At 39.2% G+C, this 18370-nt stretch overlaps 1 protein-coding gene across 1 annotated transcript; it reads left to right on the forward strand.

The window, feature by feature from the left end:
* Window positions 1-327: 327 nt before the first annotated feature.
* MECR (mitochondrial trans-2-enoyl-CoA reductase) lies at window positions 328-13456 on the forward strand. The gene is made up of 10 exons (XM_053704777.1): window positions 328-455; window positions 4105-4202; window positions 4356-4487; window positions 4649-4792; window positions 9847-9949; window positions 12057-12159; window positions 12303-12376; window positions 12813-12873; window positions 12975-13047; window positions 13213-13456. The coding sequence occupies exons 1-10, from the start codon at window positions 358-360 to the stop codon at window positions 13374-13376; spliced, it is 1050 nt and encodes a 349-aa protein (XP_053560752.1). The 5' UTR covers window positions 328-357; the 3' UTR covers window positions 13377-13456.
* Window positions 13457-18370: the final 4914 nt, after the last annotated feature.

An 18370-nucleotide genomic window follows, 5' to 3' on the forward strand; every position in this document is an offset into this window, starting at 1 on the left:
ATATTCTTCTTAATACATAAAGACTGTTCTACTGTACATGATACTGAACACAAGTGTTGTAAAAAATAATATGTAATTTCTCAGCTTCGGGATATTTCACAAAGCATTAGTAAGCAACGTGATATTATGGTGATTAAGCTAAACATGCATCATAAGAGGACATAAAATGCAAGAACAAGAAAATTGTGAAACTTTCCTCATCGCATCTACTAGTTTGCTTTGCTTTACTGTCACACAGTGGTCTTGTTTAACATTATTTGAGGCGTTACGGCGTAGTTACTTATCGGATGTCACAGACTTAGTGACGTAAAATCTGTGGGCGGAACCTGTGACGTAACGAACCCAGACAGGAGAACCATGTGGCCGGGCATAAGACTGCTCCGCCGCCGTTTCAGCTCCCTAACGGCTCAGGGTCTGGTGTACGAGAAGCATGGAGAGCCCGAGCATGTGTTACGGTGAGGATAAGCAATGCGTGGTGCCATGGGAGAAAGGCAGCGTACTTCCTTAACTAGCAACGCATCATGGGAGGAAGGTAGATGCAAAGCTCTTATTAGCGGAGCATCATGGGAAGATGGGCAACTAGCCATCACTAACTAATCGAGAATCATGGGAGGGACGTATACCTGTAGCCTAGCTAGCAGAGCGTCCTATTTTATGACACAAGAGATTGTCGTGCCTAAAGACAGTGCATCATGGGATCAAGTATTAAGGGACATGTGATTAGACTTTATAATGTACAGAAGACTGCTTTGTTAATAAATAAAAAAATACACGTACTAGTGAAAAATCTTGTAAAATCTATAACTGATTTTGTGATTACTAATCTATTATCCTTTCCACAGCCCGCCACGGCGCCACCAGAAGGGCAGTAGGTGTTAGTTACGGGCATTTGCCAGTCAAATGGGTTCAGCACATTCAAATCAAAATTAAACATTCATGATTGAGAGAGCAAGTCTTTTTAAACATCTTTCCATTTTACTTCCATTAACACAATGTGCAGTCTTTTTATTTTGTCACCAGCTCCTACTGAGCATGTGCAATAGTTCACAGAATATAATTATATGCATTTGTGATTGGCTGATGGGAGTGGAAATAGACATAAGTGAAATTTGTATTTGTTGATTTTGCAAATCTACCGTATTTACTGGTCTTTCAATGGGCATTTGTGGCATGTACAAGGGGGGGATAGGTATCTGCTTGCGACTTACTACTGTATTGTTATGGGTTGTATGATAAAGGACCACTCAGTGCAGTAGAATTACATTGTTAACAAGTACATCATAAAAGACAATGATTTAACACCTACTCTGAATTTCAAATAAGCAGTAGATTTGTTTCTGACAAAAAAAAAATTGCACACATTTTCTGACCCCATGTGACAGACATTAGCCAATCACAGACTAGTATACATATACACGGAACTTTTGCACGTGCTCATTAGGATCTTGTTTCCCAAAAAGTGCAGACATCCCAACCTGCAAAAACTCATTTCAGGGAGGTGGCTTCTCCCGCTACTGCCGCACCGCCACCCCTTCCCAGATATATATTGGACACCTTGAATCCCTAAATAAGATAGAGACTTATCATTAAAGTAGCTTCCCACTAAAGTCACATAAAAAAAGTAGCTTTATTGCACAACCACGTACAACAAAACTATTTTCTAGTGATCGTACGCTTGTTGAATGCTTAAATATTTTAGAATACAAAGTTTAATTACATGCAGTAAATAAGGTAGTATTTGTGTTTTTATTTTATTAGAATCAGTGGGGGCTTTTTGGTTACTGATGCATGCTTTGAGGGTTCTATAACGTCCCAGCAACTAAAGGCGTTCCATAAAGAAACACTTTTCTGGATTTAGGCCACATTGGATCATAGTACTTGGAGTTTCAGGGAGATTGCACTCCATTTGCTGGCATCAGGGAGCCGCTATTAAAATCAGGGAGACTTGGGATGTCTGAAAGTGTGAATATTAAAAGACTGTGCAAAATTTGATAATGGAAGTAAATTGGAAAGTGTCTTAACTCCATGCTCATTTTGAATCACAAAACTTTATTTTGACTTGAGTCCAAAGCAAGGTCAGCTTTTGCTAAAATCTTATTTTAGCATTGTAATGTTTTTTTCTTAGCCATGCCCAATTATTGTAAGACAAGCATTGGTATATATTGGAAAAAATAGACAAATCTAAATTTTAATTCAACGGCTGTACCTTTATTAAATGTGACTTTCTACTTTTAGGCTATGTAGGTAATCTTGAATAAATCTAAAAAGGACATTTGAAGGTGGATGCTTCTCCAGTCTGCACATATCTGTTTATTCCTTAAACCATGACTGATTTCTAGTAATATTTCATAAGCATGCTTTTTATTATAAGGGTTTTTCAGCAGAGTTTACCACTGATCACAGCAGGCATTCTTTCCTGGTTACTCTGCTCAAATCTTTGCAAGTTTCAGTAGTTTTGCTAAAAATGCAATTACACTGTACAAAGTCTCAACGCTGGTTTTATCCCATGCCAGGGGTATAAATTAAACACTCTGTTCTTAGGCAGGAAATATGAAACACTACCCATTCCATCACCTTTCCTAACCTTAAAACTTCTCAAATTAAATCTACAAAAGCACACTGTTGAATTCCAACAGCCATTGGCTGCACATTCTAGTGACCTATTTATAACTGCCCCTATAGTAATATTGGAAATATTTAACATAGGCCAATACCACTTTTGTTCAATGTTCAATACTGATAAATATTCCTGCCTTTTCAAATAAAGATAGCAAGAGAATGAAGAAAAAATTATAATAGGAGTAAATAAGAAAGTTGCTTAAAATTGCCTGCTCTATCTAAATCATGAAATAAAAAATGTGGGTTTTATGTCCCTTTAAGCACATAAAACTGCTTTGTGTAGCAATTTTTGTACAAATTAAAGATGCTACTAATTGGCTACAGCAAAGAAGGTAACCTAAGTTACAATATTGTTTTACAGAGACTAGAAATATTTAAACAACTGATGAAAATTTAAAAATACCTTTACATGTATTCTCAGACTAATCTTTTCTTTAAATGTATCATTCTATCTAGCATTTTAGTGTCTAATGTCCCTTTAAAATTAATGTCAATTTTGATGCTAAAGTGCCCGGTTTTTAAAAATTTGATTAAAAACAGGGGCACTTTAATTCATCAAAATTTACATTTCACTTCTGTTGTGAAAAAAAAACTTACCTTTTAATCTTCACAGCAGCTCCAGCTTCCAACACCCGTCGCAAAGCCTCTTCCTGGGTCTAAAATGAGGAATCCGGCTTCCTCCAATCACTGTGCTGAATCAGACACCGATTCCCCCAGGGGGGAAGTCGTGATTGGAGGATGACCTATCCATCATTTCTGACATCAGAAATGGCTTGCAACGACCGGAGGAAGCTGGAGCTGCTGTGAAGATTAAAAGGTAAGTTTTGTTTTTCACAACAGGAGTGAAATGTAAATTTTGATGAATTAAAGTGCCCCTGTTATTAATCGAATTTTTAAAAACCGGGCACTTTAGCATCAAAATTGACATTCACTTTAAATTTTGGCCGCAACACAAGAGAGAGAACATACCATGAAAGATCTTTACTACAAATCAGTAATAAGTTATGCTTTCATGTAATATTGGATATATTTCACATAGGCCAAAACCACTTTTGTTCAGTATTCTATACTGATAAATATTTCTGGGCTTGAGAACACGATACCTGGTACTCACAACTTTGAATGTAATGATGTCTGGCTCCTAACTTTTAAACAGATCTGTCAAGTACTGACATTTGAATGCTGAATATGTTGTTAATAAAGTACAGGAAAAAGTGTTGAACATTTTTTTTAACAATATTAATTACTTTGTAATTCATTGCTTAGTTTTTTTCTGGACTCAAATTTAGTTCACTTTACATTTAAACACATTGGCAACAGAACGTTTTTGGGTTCTTTGTGTGTTTATTACAATTAAGCACCATATTTTGTATGATGCAGTTGTTTGTATACAGGAACATACTAATCTGTTTACTAAAGTTATGCATCCAAATTCTAGTGCTCAAAGTGTCATTTTGTATAATAATGACTTCATTTGTCCTCTAGGATGCAGGCTGTAGATGTCAAGTCCCCTGAAGATTATGGTGTCAGAGTTAGAATGTTGGCTGCTCCTATTAATCCATCAGATATTAACATGGTCCAAGGTATCGTTTATCCTTTACTTATCCAGACAGTTTGAAACCCAATAACAACCAGTGCCTACTCGCCTAAGCAGAGCATAAAGAAAATTAAATATGTTTATTACAAAGTGAAGCACCAATAATATAATATACATTCTCATATCTCTCTTCCTAAAGGAACTTATGCTCTGCTGCCCCAGTTACCTGCTGTGGGAGGCAATGAAGGGGTTGGTGTAGTGGTGGAGTCTGGGAAACATGTGACCTCATTGCGGCCTGGGGATTGGGTGATCCCTGTGGATGCTGGGTTGGGTGAGTTTACACGCAGATGTGTAATTTGTCAATTATGCTTTCCATAATTCTCTAATATTTTCATATAATGATTTATTTATCTCTGCCAGTCCCACATCTTACTCTTGCTCCTTTTTTTGTCTTCTCCAAAAAAATATTAGATGGTATATTTTTTTTTCCAGGCACATGGCGTACAGAGGGAGTGTTTAGGGAAGAAGTCTTGGTGCGTGTTCCCAGTGACATCTCTATAGCTGGAGCGGCCACTTTGAGTGTCAATCCATGCACGGCATACAGACTGCTGTCTGATTATGAAACTCTTCGACCAGGTGAAGTAGAGATGTGGTGCAAAGGGACATAGTAGGAAATGGATAAAGGGGTAATTTTATAACTAGCAAACCTTTAATGCTATGTGTTTTATAAAGGGGTTAAATGCTTAGTAGAAATAACGCTTGTGACTCACAGAGCCACTGCTGGTCCTGAGCAGAATCTGCAGCTGATTCAATCAACAGTGCTAGTTGATTATATCAGTGGCAGTTTCTGCTCAGGACCAGAATTGCTTTATCAATCCCAAGCAGTACTTTACTATGTGTTTAACCCTGTTGTGGGGTTACGTACATAGATAAAACACAGTTCAGATCAGCACACTTCCATATATATCCAAAGAGTCCTGGATAGGCTTCCAAATGAAGTGTATAGGTGCTCAAACCTTCAGGGACCTCCCCCCTTCATGGTCCAAATTTAATAAATGTTACAAATACAAGAAGGTAGCACTCTCATGGAAAGGAAAAAACCTTTATTAAAGCAACGTTTCTGGGCTTCCTGCCCCTTTCTCAAGCTAACATACATTGAAATGATCAAACAATTTATGTGCAAAGCAATCTATGAGGAACCAATCCACAGGTCTCAAGGGTGTGTGTGATAAGATTACATAACACTTACATCACTTTAAAGACACAAACCTACTTATTTAACCCTGACTGGCCTTTGTGAGAAATTGGACCTTTAAAGAAACGATAATTAAAAGCAAAATACAGAGGAAGGAGTTAACACCTATAGGGTACCTATAATTTTTAACTCTAGAGTATCCTGCAATGTCTTAAGAGCAACTTTTATATAAGGGGCATTAGATCAAACTCCTTATTGAGTCCCCTAGGGCAGTGTTTTTCAACCAGTGTGCCGTGGCACACTAGTGTGCCGTGAGAGATCCTCAGGTGTGCCACGGCAGACTGACAACAGTGTGACATATTTTTTAAACTTTGCTTTTTTTTTACTCCCAGTGCAGGGGTAGTTTGTAGGAGGCATGGCATAACAGCACAATACATACAGTATGTGTGTGTTTGTGTGTATGTGTATATATATATATATATATATATATATATATATATATGCTGTATTAGGCTACAATGTGTGATTTTTTTAAAATTTGGGATGGTGGTGTGCCACAGGATTTTTTAATGCAAAAAAGTGTGCCACGGCAAAAAAAAGGTTAAAAATCACTGCCCTAGGGGACATAGGGACTAATGTTCAAATCCATTTGGCTTCTTTTTAGAACAGATCATTCATCCTGTCACCCCCTGTTGGCTTTTTCTTGGTATGGTCAATCACCATGAATTTTAATTGATTAGCCTGATGGCCTTTTTCTAAGAAATGGGAGGGGACAGGAAGATGAGCTGTTTTTGTCATTTCTGATATTTGATTTGTGTTGGCAGAAGTGGTCCTTGACCTTTTGTGTGGTTTCACCTATATATAATAGGCCACACAGGCATTTAAGCGCATAAACTACAAATGTAGAATTACATGTATAGTAACTGGGGATTTTAAAACTTTTACCTGTATGGGGATGTGATATTTCCCCTCCCTTTATAACGCTGTTACATTGGGTGCATCCTAAGCATGGAAATGTCCCATCTTTTGGTTTCCCAAAGAATTTTCTAGTATTACCGCCCTTAGTGGTCACTGTCTGATGAGCATGAACTAATCTTTTACCCATATTGTTGCCTTTGCGATATGATGCTCTAGGATATTGGTCAAACTCATGTATTTTAGGACAAGCTTCTTTTAACAAAAAACAATTCTTTTTGATAATATTAAAGGTTCTATTGTCATTGTTATATTTATAATTCATGACATTTTGAGATAGCTGTGGCAAAAAGGTATATAAAAAACAAAAAGTGTAATTTTTGCGTAGATTTTCGTAAATAATATTGAAAATGGCCCAGTGACCACTGCTGTTCCTGTGATCACTTTACTCAATTGTCATCAAGGGTAGCCACATGTGAAATAGGGGCCTATACAGGCTTTTGGGGGTTATAATATCGATTTAAAGAAGCCCCATTGTGCAGTACAGAAATAAAAGCACTTTTTTTTTTCTTGCAAGGTTTTCACTGTTACCACAGTGATCACCTGACTATACAGACAACAGTCATATATGTTTTTTTAAGAGAGTGACTTGTCTATTAGAAAATAGACTATTAATATTAGTCTATATTAGTCTAGGCCACAGTATTTGATTGGTTATCCCCCTGCAAGACATTGGAGTCAAATAAATATGTACATTAGAATTTTCAAGTTTCACAATCTAAAAGTAGTGAGCTCAACTTTTTATTAAAGTGATGGTAAACTTTAACTAATCAAATGCCTTATATTTAATCCTTGCCATTACAATTATGTGTACCTTTTTTGTTTTTAATCCATCTGTGAAAGGGTTAAATTAGTGCATTTAGTAATGCTTCTATTGCAATGTTTTGCCGGCCCATTTGTTTTGCCGGCCCATTTCCAGTGAACATCCAATCAACATTTGTGTCATATGACAATTTTAAAGTCCAGCCTCTTTGAAGCCCCTATACATCACAGCCCAGCCAAAAGAGGAAATGAAGGGAGGCAGAGGAACAGACAATACAAATTAGGATTATAAATCTTTTAATAAAAAAAATATATATACACTTTTAAAAAAAAATAATAATTATGTAGTTTTACTTCCATACTAATATATTTTTCATTGCAACATTCTTATAGTCTAAAATTTACCATCACTTTAAGTTGGGGGGGAAAAAAAAGTTTTATTAATGTGACGTAAATTAATAAAATGGGGGTGGTGGGAAACAAGATATGCCACTTGAAATTGATTTAAATGGTTTTTCGAGAGGTCAATATTATTAAATTAAACGCCAAGACTTGTGAAAAGCTAATGGAAACATGTTTTCTGATGGTTTGGAATATTGTAGTTGAATTACACCAATAAGACGACTACAAATACATTTAAAAAGCTTGTGATAAGTCGATTAGTAATATCAAAAGTTAGACTAAGCGCCACAGGTTTTTTACCCTCTAGCTTTATACAAAAGGCCTCCTAGCTGGCCCAGAGAGGACAAATAGAGATTAGTAAATGTATAAAGCGCCTGAAAGGCTGGGGTAATGGAGGAACCACAAACCTCTGATCAAGTATATTGGGGTACTAAGACCGCTAAAGTGTATATACAATGATTATAATAATGTTAATTTAATACAGAAAACGTTAAATACAATAATAATGCACTAGTACAGTAAAAATGGGAATTCCCAAAACAGTTAAAAGGTAAATTTAAAAGGTAGACTTAAGGATCAATAATAAAATAATGTCACAAAAAAATATATATATATAGTGTCCAAATGATGTCCAATGAACGTGATGTCCAGCAGGAATAAAGTGTCCAAAAAGTCAAGTGTCCAAAAAATTGTCAAATGTCAATGGTTGCAAACAGTGAATCCAAAAAAATGCCAAAAACCAATGATTATCCAACTTAGGCTGGTGTAGTGGAAGTGAGAACTGTGAAAAAATCCACACAAAAAAAAAAGTGTATAAAAAGGTCAATAAAAATAGTGATATGTTCAAAAAGTGAGAGTAAAGGAATCCGCCAAATGTTTTCCTAGTAGTGTTCTGTGACCTTGTAATTAAATTTGTCTTGAAAAAGGCCTTGCAGAGGCCGAAACGCGTCGACAGTGGGTAAGCACATTTCCAATTTAATTTATTTTGTATGTTCTACACTGTCCTTTTTAATTTCTTATAGGACACTCAGAATTTAATTACAAGGTCACAGAACACTACTAGGAAAACATTTGGAGGATTCCTTTACTATCACTTTTTGAACATATCACTATTTTTATTGACCTTTTTATACACTTTTTTTTTTGTGGATTTTTTCACAGTTCTCACTTCCACTACACCAGCCTAAGTTGGATCATCATTGGTTTTTGGCATTTTTTTGGATTCACTGCTTGCAACTATTGACATTTGACACAAATTTTTTGGACACTTGACTTTTTGGACACTTTATTCCTGCTGGACATCACGTTCATTGGACATACATTATTTGGACACTATATATATATTTATATATATATATATATATATATATATATATATATATATATATATATATATATATATATATATAATTTTGTGACATTATTTTATTATGGATCCTTAAGTCTACCTTTTAAATTTACCTTTTTAACTGTTTTGTTAATTCCCATTTTTACTGTACTAGTGCATTATTATTGTATTTAACGTTTGCTGTATTAAATTAACATTATTATATTATAATCATTATATATACACTTTAGCGGTCTTAGTACCCCAATATACTTGATCAGAGGTTTGTGGTTCCTCCATTACCCCAGCCTTTCAGGAGCTTTATACATTTACTAATCTCGATAAGTCGATTAGTGCTGGGTTTTCTAATGGACCGATTTTTGGATTTTAAAACTCTGCAAAGATATTCAAAACACTTTTTTATATTCTAATTATGTGTAATGGAAGCCACACTCCCAATGCAAATGCTGCAAATTCGATAGTTTACACCAGTGGTTTTTAACCTTTTTTTTGCCGTGGCACACTTTTTTACATTAAAAAATCCTGTGGCACACCACCATCCCAAAATTTAAAAAAAATCACACATTGTAGCCTAATACAGCATATATATATATATATATATACACACACATACTGTATGTATTGTGCTGTTATGCCATGCCTCCTACAAACTACCCCTGCACTGAGAGTAAAAAACAAGCAAAGTTTAAACAATATGTCACATTGTTGTCAGTCTGCCGTGGCACACCTGAGGATCTCTCACGGCACACTGGTTGAAAAACACTGCTTTACACAATTAGCTGCATTTTGTAAACCTAGGTTACATATTTTTGCTTTTTGGCCTCTTCAGGGAGTATGGGACATAATTAATGAACTTAGTCTAGTTAATAGTTGTATTTGATTATATTTCAGCAAAAATTTAATTATCTTCTAAAAAAAAAAGTTGAGGAAAAGCTTTATAATATGAATGTGATCCTGACAGGTGTGGAGCAAGGACACAACAGACTAATTGTTGTCTTATACATGCAGGTGACACGGTTATACAGAATGCCTGTAACAGTAGTGTGGGCCAGGCTGTTATACAGATTGCAGCATCCCTGGGAATCAAGACCATAAATATTGTGCGTGATAGGTAAATATCAATTGTTTCTGCTAGCACAGAGGGGGGAGGCAGGCACACATAAGAAAGGGGGCAGGTGTTGCTACAGGATTAGGAATGCAAGGTGCCAGTGGAGGCATAGGGAGATGAGACAGAGGGTGGTTGTGTGCCAGCACCGCAGTAGGAGGGGGAAGGGCTGGGTGCCAGTGGAGCCATAAGGAGGTGAGGCACCGTGCCAGTACCACAGTAGGAGGGGGAAGGGCAGGGTGCCAGTACCACAATAGGAGGGGGAAGGGCTGGGTGCCAGTACCACAATAGGAGGGGGAAGGGCAGCGTGCCAGCACCACAGTAGGATGGGGAAGGGCAGGGTGCCAGTGGAGCCATAAGGAGGTGAGGCAGCGTGCCAGCACCACAGTAGGAGGGGGAAGGGCAGGGTGCCAGTGCTGTGGTAGGGGGAGGTAGGATGCCTGCGCCACAGTAGAAGGGGAAGGCAGGGAGCCTGTGTAGTGGCAGGAGGGGGGGCAAGGTGCCAGCACTGCAGTAGGAGGGGGGAGGCAGGGTGCCAGCACTGCAGTAGGAGGGGGGGAGGCAGGGTGCCAGCGCTGCAGTAGGAGGGGGGGAGGCAGGGTGCCAGCGCTGCAGTAGGAGGGGGGAGGCAGGGTGCCAGCGCTGCAGTAGGAGGGGGGAGGCAGGGTGCCAGCGCTGCAGTAGGAGGGGGGAGGCAGGGTGCCAGCGCTGCAGTAGGAGGGGGGAGGCAGGGTGCCAGCGCTGCAGTAGGAGGGGGGAGGCAGGGTGCCAGCGCTGCAGTAGGAGGGGGGAGGCAGGGTGCCAGCGCTGCAGTAGGAGGGGGGGGAGGCAGGGTGCCAGCGCTGCAGTAGGAGGGGGGGGAGGCAGGGTGCCAGCGCTGCAGTAGGAGGGGGGAGGCAGGGTGCCAGCGCTGCAGTAGGAGGGGGGAGGCAGGGTGCCAGCACTGCAGTAGGAGGGGGGGAGGCAGGGTGCCAGCGCTGCAGTAGGAGGGGGGAGGCAGGGTGCCAGCGCTGCAGTAGGAGGGGGGAGGCAGGGTGCCAGCGCTGCAGTAGGAGGGGGGAGGCAGGGTGCCAGCGCTGCAGTAGGAGGGGGGAGGCAGGGTGCCAGCGCTGCAGTAGGAGGGGGGAGGCAGGGTGCCAGCGCTGCAGTAGGAGGGGGGAGGCAGGGTGCCAGCGCTGCAGTAGGAGGGGGGAGGCAGGGTGCCAGCGCTGCAGTAGGAGGGGGGAGGCAGGGTGCCAGCGCTGCAGTAGGAGGGGGGAGGCAGGGTGCCAGCGCTGCAGTAGGAGGGGGGGAGGCAGGGTGCCAGCGCTGCAGTAGGAGGGGGGAGGCAGGGTGCCAGCGCTGCAGTAGGGGGGGCATGGGTGCCAGCGCTGCAGTAGGGGAAGGGGCAAGGGTGCCAGCGCTGCAGTAGGAGGGGGGAGGCAGGGAGCCTGTGTAGTGGCAGGAGGGGGGGCAAGGTGCCAGCACTGCAGTAGGAGGGGGGAGGCAGGGTGCCAGCACTGCAGTAGGAGGGGGGGAGGCAGGGTGCCAGCGCTGCAGTAGGAGGGGGGGAGGCAGGGTGCCAGCACTGCAGTAGGAGGGGGGGAGGCAGGGTGCCAGCGCTGCAGTAGGAGGGGGGAGGCATGGGTGCCAGCGCTGCAGTAGGAGGGGGGAGGCATGGGTGCCAGCGCTGCAGTAGGAGGGGGGAGGCATGGGTGCCAGCGCTGCAGTAGGAGGGGGGAGGCATGGGTGCCAGCGCTGCAGTAGGAGGGGGGAGGCATGGGGGCCAGCGCTGCAGTAGGAGGGGGGAGGCATGGGGGCCAGCGCTGCAGTAGGAGGGGGGAGGCATGGGGGCCAGCGCTGCAGTAGGAGGGGGGAGGCATGGGGGCCAGCGCTGCAGTAGGAGGGGGGAGGCATGGGGGCCAGCGCTGCAGTAGGAGGGGGGAGGCAGCGACCCAGAGCTGTAGCAGGAGGGGGAGTCAGAGTGCAAAGGTGACCATGGGTTATCATTTTGTTGAGGTTGCGGTGTAAAGCCACCATAGCCAAAGAGGGCAGTTAGTGCACAGAACTAGAGCACATGGACGCCAAATGAGATGCTGTGTTTAAGTGTGGTTTTTTTTTTGTTTTTGTACAGAGCAGATTTACAGAACCTTGTGCAAAGGCTTCACGACTTGGGAGCAGATTACGTCATCACAGAGGAACAACTCCGCAAACCAGAGATGAAGGATATGTTTAAGGTAATGCAGAATTTTTGTCACATATATATATATATATATATATATATATATATATATATATATATATATATATTTATTCTTATTGTGTTGCAAAACATTTGTCTGTTTCTTAGCTAAATGGCACTTTTTTTACATTTATTTAGTCATGTCCCCGCCCTAGACTGGCATTAAACTGTGTTGGAGGAAAGAACACAACTGAGATGTTACGTCACCTAGAGTAAGTAAAGTGATACAAAATGAGAAATCAGCCATTACAACTACATAACGCAGAGACACTGACAGAGAAAACTACTATGGTATAGTCTGTTCCCTGTACCTCAGGGTAGCTATGTAACATGAAATGCATTCCTTATACCACAGGGTTATACAGTAAGTAAAGATCTATTTGACACACAGTCTGTTCCACCCCACAGTTACCCAGAAGTAGCTATGGGACATAGTCTGTTTATCTTCCAGCATGATGGTATCATGGCAAGGAGGGAGGGATAAGACATGATGATAATGACAGTAGGGGGACATAAATAGGAATGGGACAGCCCATATCCAGGAGACTTGTTGACACTGACAGTAGGGAGCTGTAAGCGTTTTTCTGTCACACAGGTGTCTGAGCTGGAAAGGTGTGCTTAATACAAGTATCTATGATTGTCCTCTAGCTACGGTGGCACTATGGTGACATATGGAGGGATGGCAAAGCAGCCTGTGACTGTCCCTGTGGTAAGTGTGACCTTCACCATCTGACTTTAACCCTATGAAATGAACAAGAGAGAGATACTTAGATTTTCATAATAAAGTCTCCATTATTTCTCACCCTGTAGAGTGCACTCATTTTTAAAAATGTGAAGCTGTGTGGATTTTGGATTACCCAGTGGAAAAGAGATCGAGCTAACAGTGAGTGTTACAGGGCAGTCCATAGTCATGTACTAATCTTAAATATATATTTTATCAGATTTTCTATCACAATTTGTTGACTTTATTTTTAGGTTAAATTATACTGTATTGCTATATATATTTTTTTTTTATTTCTCTTTACTTTTTTTCACCCTCCAAATACAGACCGGGAGGAAATAACCAAGATGATTCGAGATCTCTGCGATCTTATTCGCAGAGGAAAACTGGACCCACCACCTTGTACCGAAAGACCCCTGCAAGATTTCCGTCAAGCTCTACGAGATACTCAAACCCCTTTCCTTTCCCGTAAACAAATCCTTTTTATGTGACTGACTATCTTTTAAACAACAAATCTAGCAGGACAAAGAGGCAATGGGAAAATAAAAAGCAATTGGTCTCCTATAGTAAAGTTATGTGAAGAGAATTTCATACTTCAGCAGTTATTTATATTATTTAATTGGGCAGTAGCTTTGCTTGAATTACAAGCAGCCATCTTTTTTTTAGTATATGTTCTTATCTGTTTTAAAACCTTGTTCAATTTACTTTGTAGTAGCCAGGTCAATTTTATAACAAATTAAAGGGACAGTAAAGTCAAAATTAAACTTTTGTGATTCAGATAGAGCATGCAATTTTAAACAAGTCTCCAATTTACTTCTGTTATCAAATTTGCTTTGTTCTCATTGTATCTTTTATTGAAGAGTAAAACTAGGTAGGCGCATAAGAGCTCAGGAGTTGTGCACGTGTCTTTAGTACTGTATGGTAGCAGTGTTTTGCAACATTGTATAACAAAGCTACAAATAATGTTGCAAAACACTGCTGCCATAGAGTACTAAAGTCACATGCACACTCCTGAGCTCTTATGAGCCTGCCTAGTTTCACTCTTCAATAAAAGATACCAAAAGAACAAAGCAAATTTGATAACATTAGTAAATTGGAAAGTTGTTTAAATTTGCATGCTCTATCTGAATCAAGAAAGTTTCATTTTGAATTTACTATCCCTTTAAGGGGGCAATCGCAATTCTTTAGAAAAGTTTTACGATTTGCCTGCAGAAGTCATAGTTATAGTCTGTGGGGAATTTTGCAGATACATTTATTTATATGCTTTTTTTAAACTGTTGTTATTGTCCCCAAAAGCAGTATGTAAGATCTACATTTCAAATTCAATAAGTATATTGCAGCATCAATTTAAATATATAATTTATTTAATTAATTGCTTATTTAAATATATAAAAAAAAAATGATTTGCTATTATAGAGGGTAATTGACTTGATTTTTTTTCTTAGAGATATATGGGTAAGAAAGGTAATTTAATTAAAACGCCAACCTACACCTTGTGTGTATATATAGGTTATCAAAATCTGTGCTGTTAGTGATAGAATGGTCATTGAATAATTATACAGTATTACTTAGGAATAAAGATATATACATTATAAAAAATTCAAACATTGTTCCTATTCTGTTACTTTCATTTCAGTTGTGTTTGTTAAAAGTTTTGCAAAGTTATTTTATTTGTATGGCTACAATCATTAATTGTAGAAGCAAATATATTTCAGTTACTACATGATGTATTATTCCTTTTTTTACTGGTATTTATCTTACATGTAGGACTAACTTCAGGTTATCCCGAAGGAAGTGATTACTTTTAATTGCAAGACTAGTGACTGGGCATATGCATATAAACGAATGTCGAATATTGCAGCGACTAGCAGTATTCAGTTCTTTTCGGATCTGGACTTACTCGGGTGAAAGTTTAACCCACAAAGATCTTTGCTGTATGGCAATTTCACACACACGAAATATCTGAAAAATACCTGAATGCATATACCTGTAGCCATATTCCGCATTCATTTATATAAATACATTTCAAATGCACATGCTTATGAGCAACCACTTTACCATACTTAGAATTTCAGAGCAGCTACATTCATTCATGAGGCTTCAAATTCATTGTAACCGTTCAATAACTTGTTTTACTTGCACATAATTGTTTTGGTCTCAAAGTTTTTCCTTGGAGCATAATGTTGATCAACCAAATGTGGGTCACCTTAGACTACTAGTTAATTTATTCCCTTCCCTTTAAGTGGCCTTGCTTCAAGTTGTATTTCCTTGCTTGACTACAGTGTTCCATGCTTTGTATGGAGTATCAATGGCACAATCCTGGGATACTGGTTATTACCCTAAGATAACATAGTAAATGAGGTTGAAAAAAGACTGAAGCCCACAGAATTCAACCTGTACAAATCTAATACACTTACAAAAATGCTCCAGTTGAGCTTAAAGTGAAAGTAAATCCTAGCGTTTTACAAACGCTAGGATTTACTATTGAAACAAAAAAAAGGGAACTTTCATTCATGAAGTATAAGATACTTCATGTAGAAAGCTCCTTTATTTGATTCAATCGATCGCTGCTCTTAGCTCCTACAGCAGAGCACGGCTAAAAAAAATTTTGTCTAAGAGGTGACATTTTCACCTCTTAGCCAATAGCAGTGCAGTAAATCCGGCTTCCGTGGGCGCCAAGACGTATTTACCGCATGGCTATTGGCTAAGAGGTGAAAACGTCACCTCTTAGCCAAAACGTTTTTAGCCGTGGGCTGCTGTGTCGATTGAATCAAATTAAGGAGCTTTCTACATGAAGTATCTTATACTTCATGAATGAAAGTCCCCTTAATTTGTTTCAATAGTAAATCCTAGCGTTTGTAAAACGCTAGGATTTACTTTCACTTTAAATTAGTCCCATTAAAAAAGGTGACCCATTTAACAAAAGCAATCATATCCCTGAATTCTGTTTGTAACCAGAAATGTATCCAAACCATTTTAAAGATGTCTAAGGTATATATATATGATGCAGTTGTGAACCTTGTCTAGTTTGAATATCCAGTCATTAAAGGGAAATAAATAAAATTGCAAAAGAAAATACTCTGTGTTAGAGCATTTTATTATTACATTGTTGTTTCAAATAACACATCTGGTGAGACAAAAATACAGAGGCATATGTGTGTAGCCACCACTCAGCAACTAGCTTCCAGTAGCGCATTCCTGAACCTACCTAGGTATGCTTTTTAACAATGAGAATTAAGTAAATTTGATTACAGATGTAAATTGAAAAGTCTCCTAAAATTGCATGTTGTCTGAATCATGAAAGTTTAATTTTGACTTTTATGTGTCTTTTTTTTAAGTCTTCTTGAGTTGCTCTTTAGCATCTCAAAAGAGAAAACTAAGAACAATATCTCCAGTCATTGTAAATGGAAAACTGGTTGAGATATTCTGTGACTTCAATCAGAAAGGTTATATGAGGATAATATGTGCACCATCCGAATTGTATAGAGACAAAAAAGTAAAATTATTAAATGTTTCAATGCAAATTTATGGGAAATAATATTCGAAAATCTCCCTTTTTATCTGAGTATATTGCAAAATGTATTTGATTTTACTTACCTTACTTTATTTTGTGATTTATTTTTATTAAAGCTCAACAACGTCAACAGGCACTTTATCTTCACATCAGATCAAGTACAGTATAACCAGAAGTACCAACAATAATCATGTCTTATACAAATACCGTTACAGATCTGGAAATCAACATCTCACAACTACCTATGAACTTAAATTCAATCCGAATGAGTCTAAAATTGTGTAACCAAGTCTCGCTTGGACTTATAGCCCATCTTGAACTTAAATTGAAATTCGATATCTTAAATATTATTTTATTCCAGACAAATTATCTAATCAGTTTCTCGATTCAGCTGTAAGAAAAAACATATCAGACATATACTTTGTCCAGCCGCAAAGGGTTGGAGGAAAGTAAAACAAAAAAACTGGATATTTGTCAACATTAAGACAAATGACTATCTGATATTTGAGGCAATCTAAGAGGTGGGAGATACCAGCTCTTTTAAAGTATACCAGGATTTTAAAGTATAATTCCAAGGAATTGGTACAGTGAAGAGCCTTTTTAATCAAATAGCTTTATCCCAAAACCTGTTCCCAAGCTACTAAATGCCACAATTTTCTGCATCATTCTGTGAAAGGATCAAGTTATGTGACGGCAAAGGTTTTACCAGTTGTCCAGCTGCCTTCCACCTTTTCTCCCATGGAGTACATTGTCTAGGTCTAGTTTTTGGAAAACCCCATGCCTGTAAAAGATTGGTTATCCAAAGATGTTCATAGTCAAATCATTTAGGGACTACTCTGTCTCCCGACAAAACCATTGGCAGGGCCAATCGATTGTCTATAGGTCTTTCAACCAGTGTAAGCCCAGCTCCCTCCAAACCATCTTATGTCTTTTTTCAGGACACCACCCATTTTATGATCCTAGGGCGGTGTAACACTTCTAGTCGTGAGGTTAGCGTCTGTCCAGGTTAGGACCCAGCAGCTGAAAAGTGAGTTAAATATTAGTTTCCCAACTTGTTGGATAAGTCCCAGGACATGACTAAGGGTCTTGGCAGATAGTAGGTCAGACAGGAAAGAGGTCAGATACCTTATGGGCAGCAGATGTACAGAGGCATGTAAATGGTCAGGCTGAGGTTGGCAACTTGCAGGCAGAGGCACAGAATCAGGTTCAAAAGGCAGATCGGAGGTCTAGCAGGAATTAGAAACAGGCAGCAGAAGTACAGAATCGGAATACAAAGGCAGGTCAAACAACAAGATCGCAACAGCAAGCAATAGCACCCAGGAATACTCCAACAAACAGACACATAATAGACATGATTGCATCAATTTATAGCGCCAAGAACAACAAAAAATTTGCGCCACATTTACCTGATGGCTGCAAAAACATGTGATTCAGCGATAAGAGGACAAAAAGGCTGCCAAGGTATTGGTAGCTAGGCAGCCATAAAAAAAACAGCAGCCGCGTTGTGACTGACTGGTGCAATATTTTTTTTTTTAAAGAGTTTTCTGAGCAATTCTGGGCTTCTTAACCCTCCATACATATCTAATCAACGTACCTTGTCATTTCCTCAGTACATTCCGGGATACCATAAATGGAATGCATTTAAACAAACAGAATGCCTTTGGTAAAATTGACATTTTGATTGGGGCTAGGCAGCCAGGCCATGAACTCTTTGTAGTCCTAGTTGCGTAGTAGTTCTTTAATGTCCTTCAATAGTTTATAATAATTTGTATATAAAGACATCACTTTCCCTACACCACTAAATATATTCCTAAATGCTTGATACACTTAGATGACCAACTAAAATTATATTTGGTATTAAACTTGCCTAGGTCCTCCCTTAAGATATTTATGTAATAAGCTTCATTGTTATCACGATTTATCTTATAGTGGATCATTTCTGCTGAATTAGTAAGAAAACTTCTCTCATTG

This window comes from Bombina bombina, chromosome 3, assembly GCF_027579735.1.
Source record: "Bombina bombina isolate aBomBom1 chromosome 3, aBomBom1.pri, whole genome shotgun sequence".
Lineage (NCBI taxonomy): Eukaryota > Metazoa > Chordata > Amphibia > Anura > Bombinatoridae > Bombina > Bombina bombina.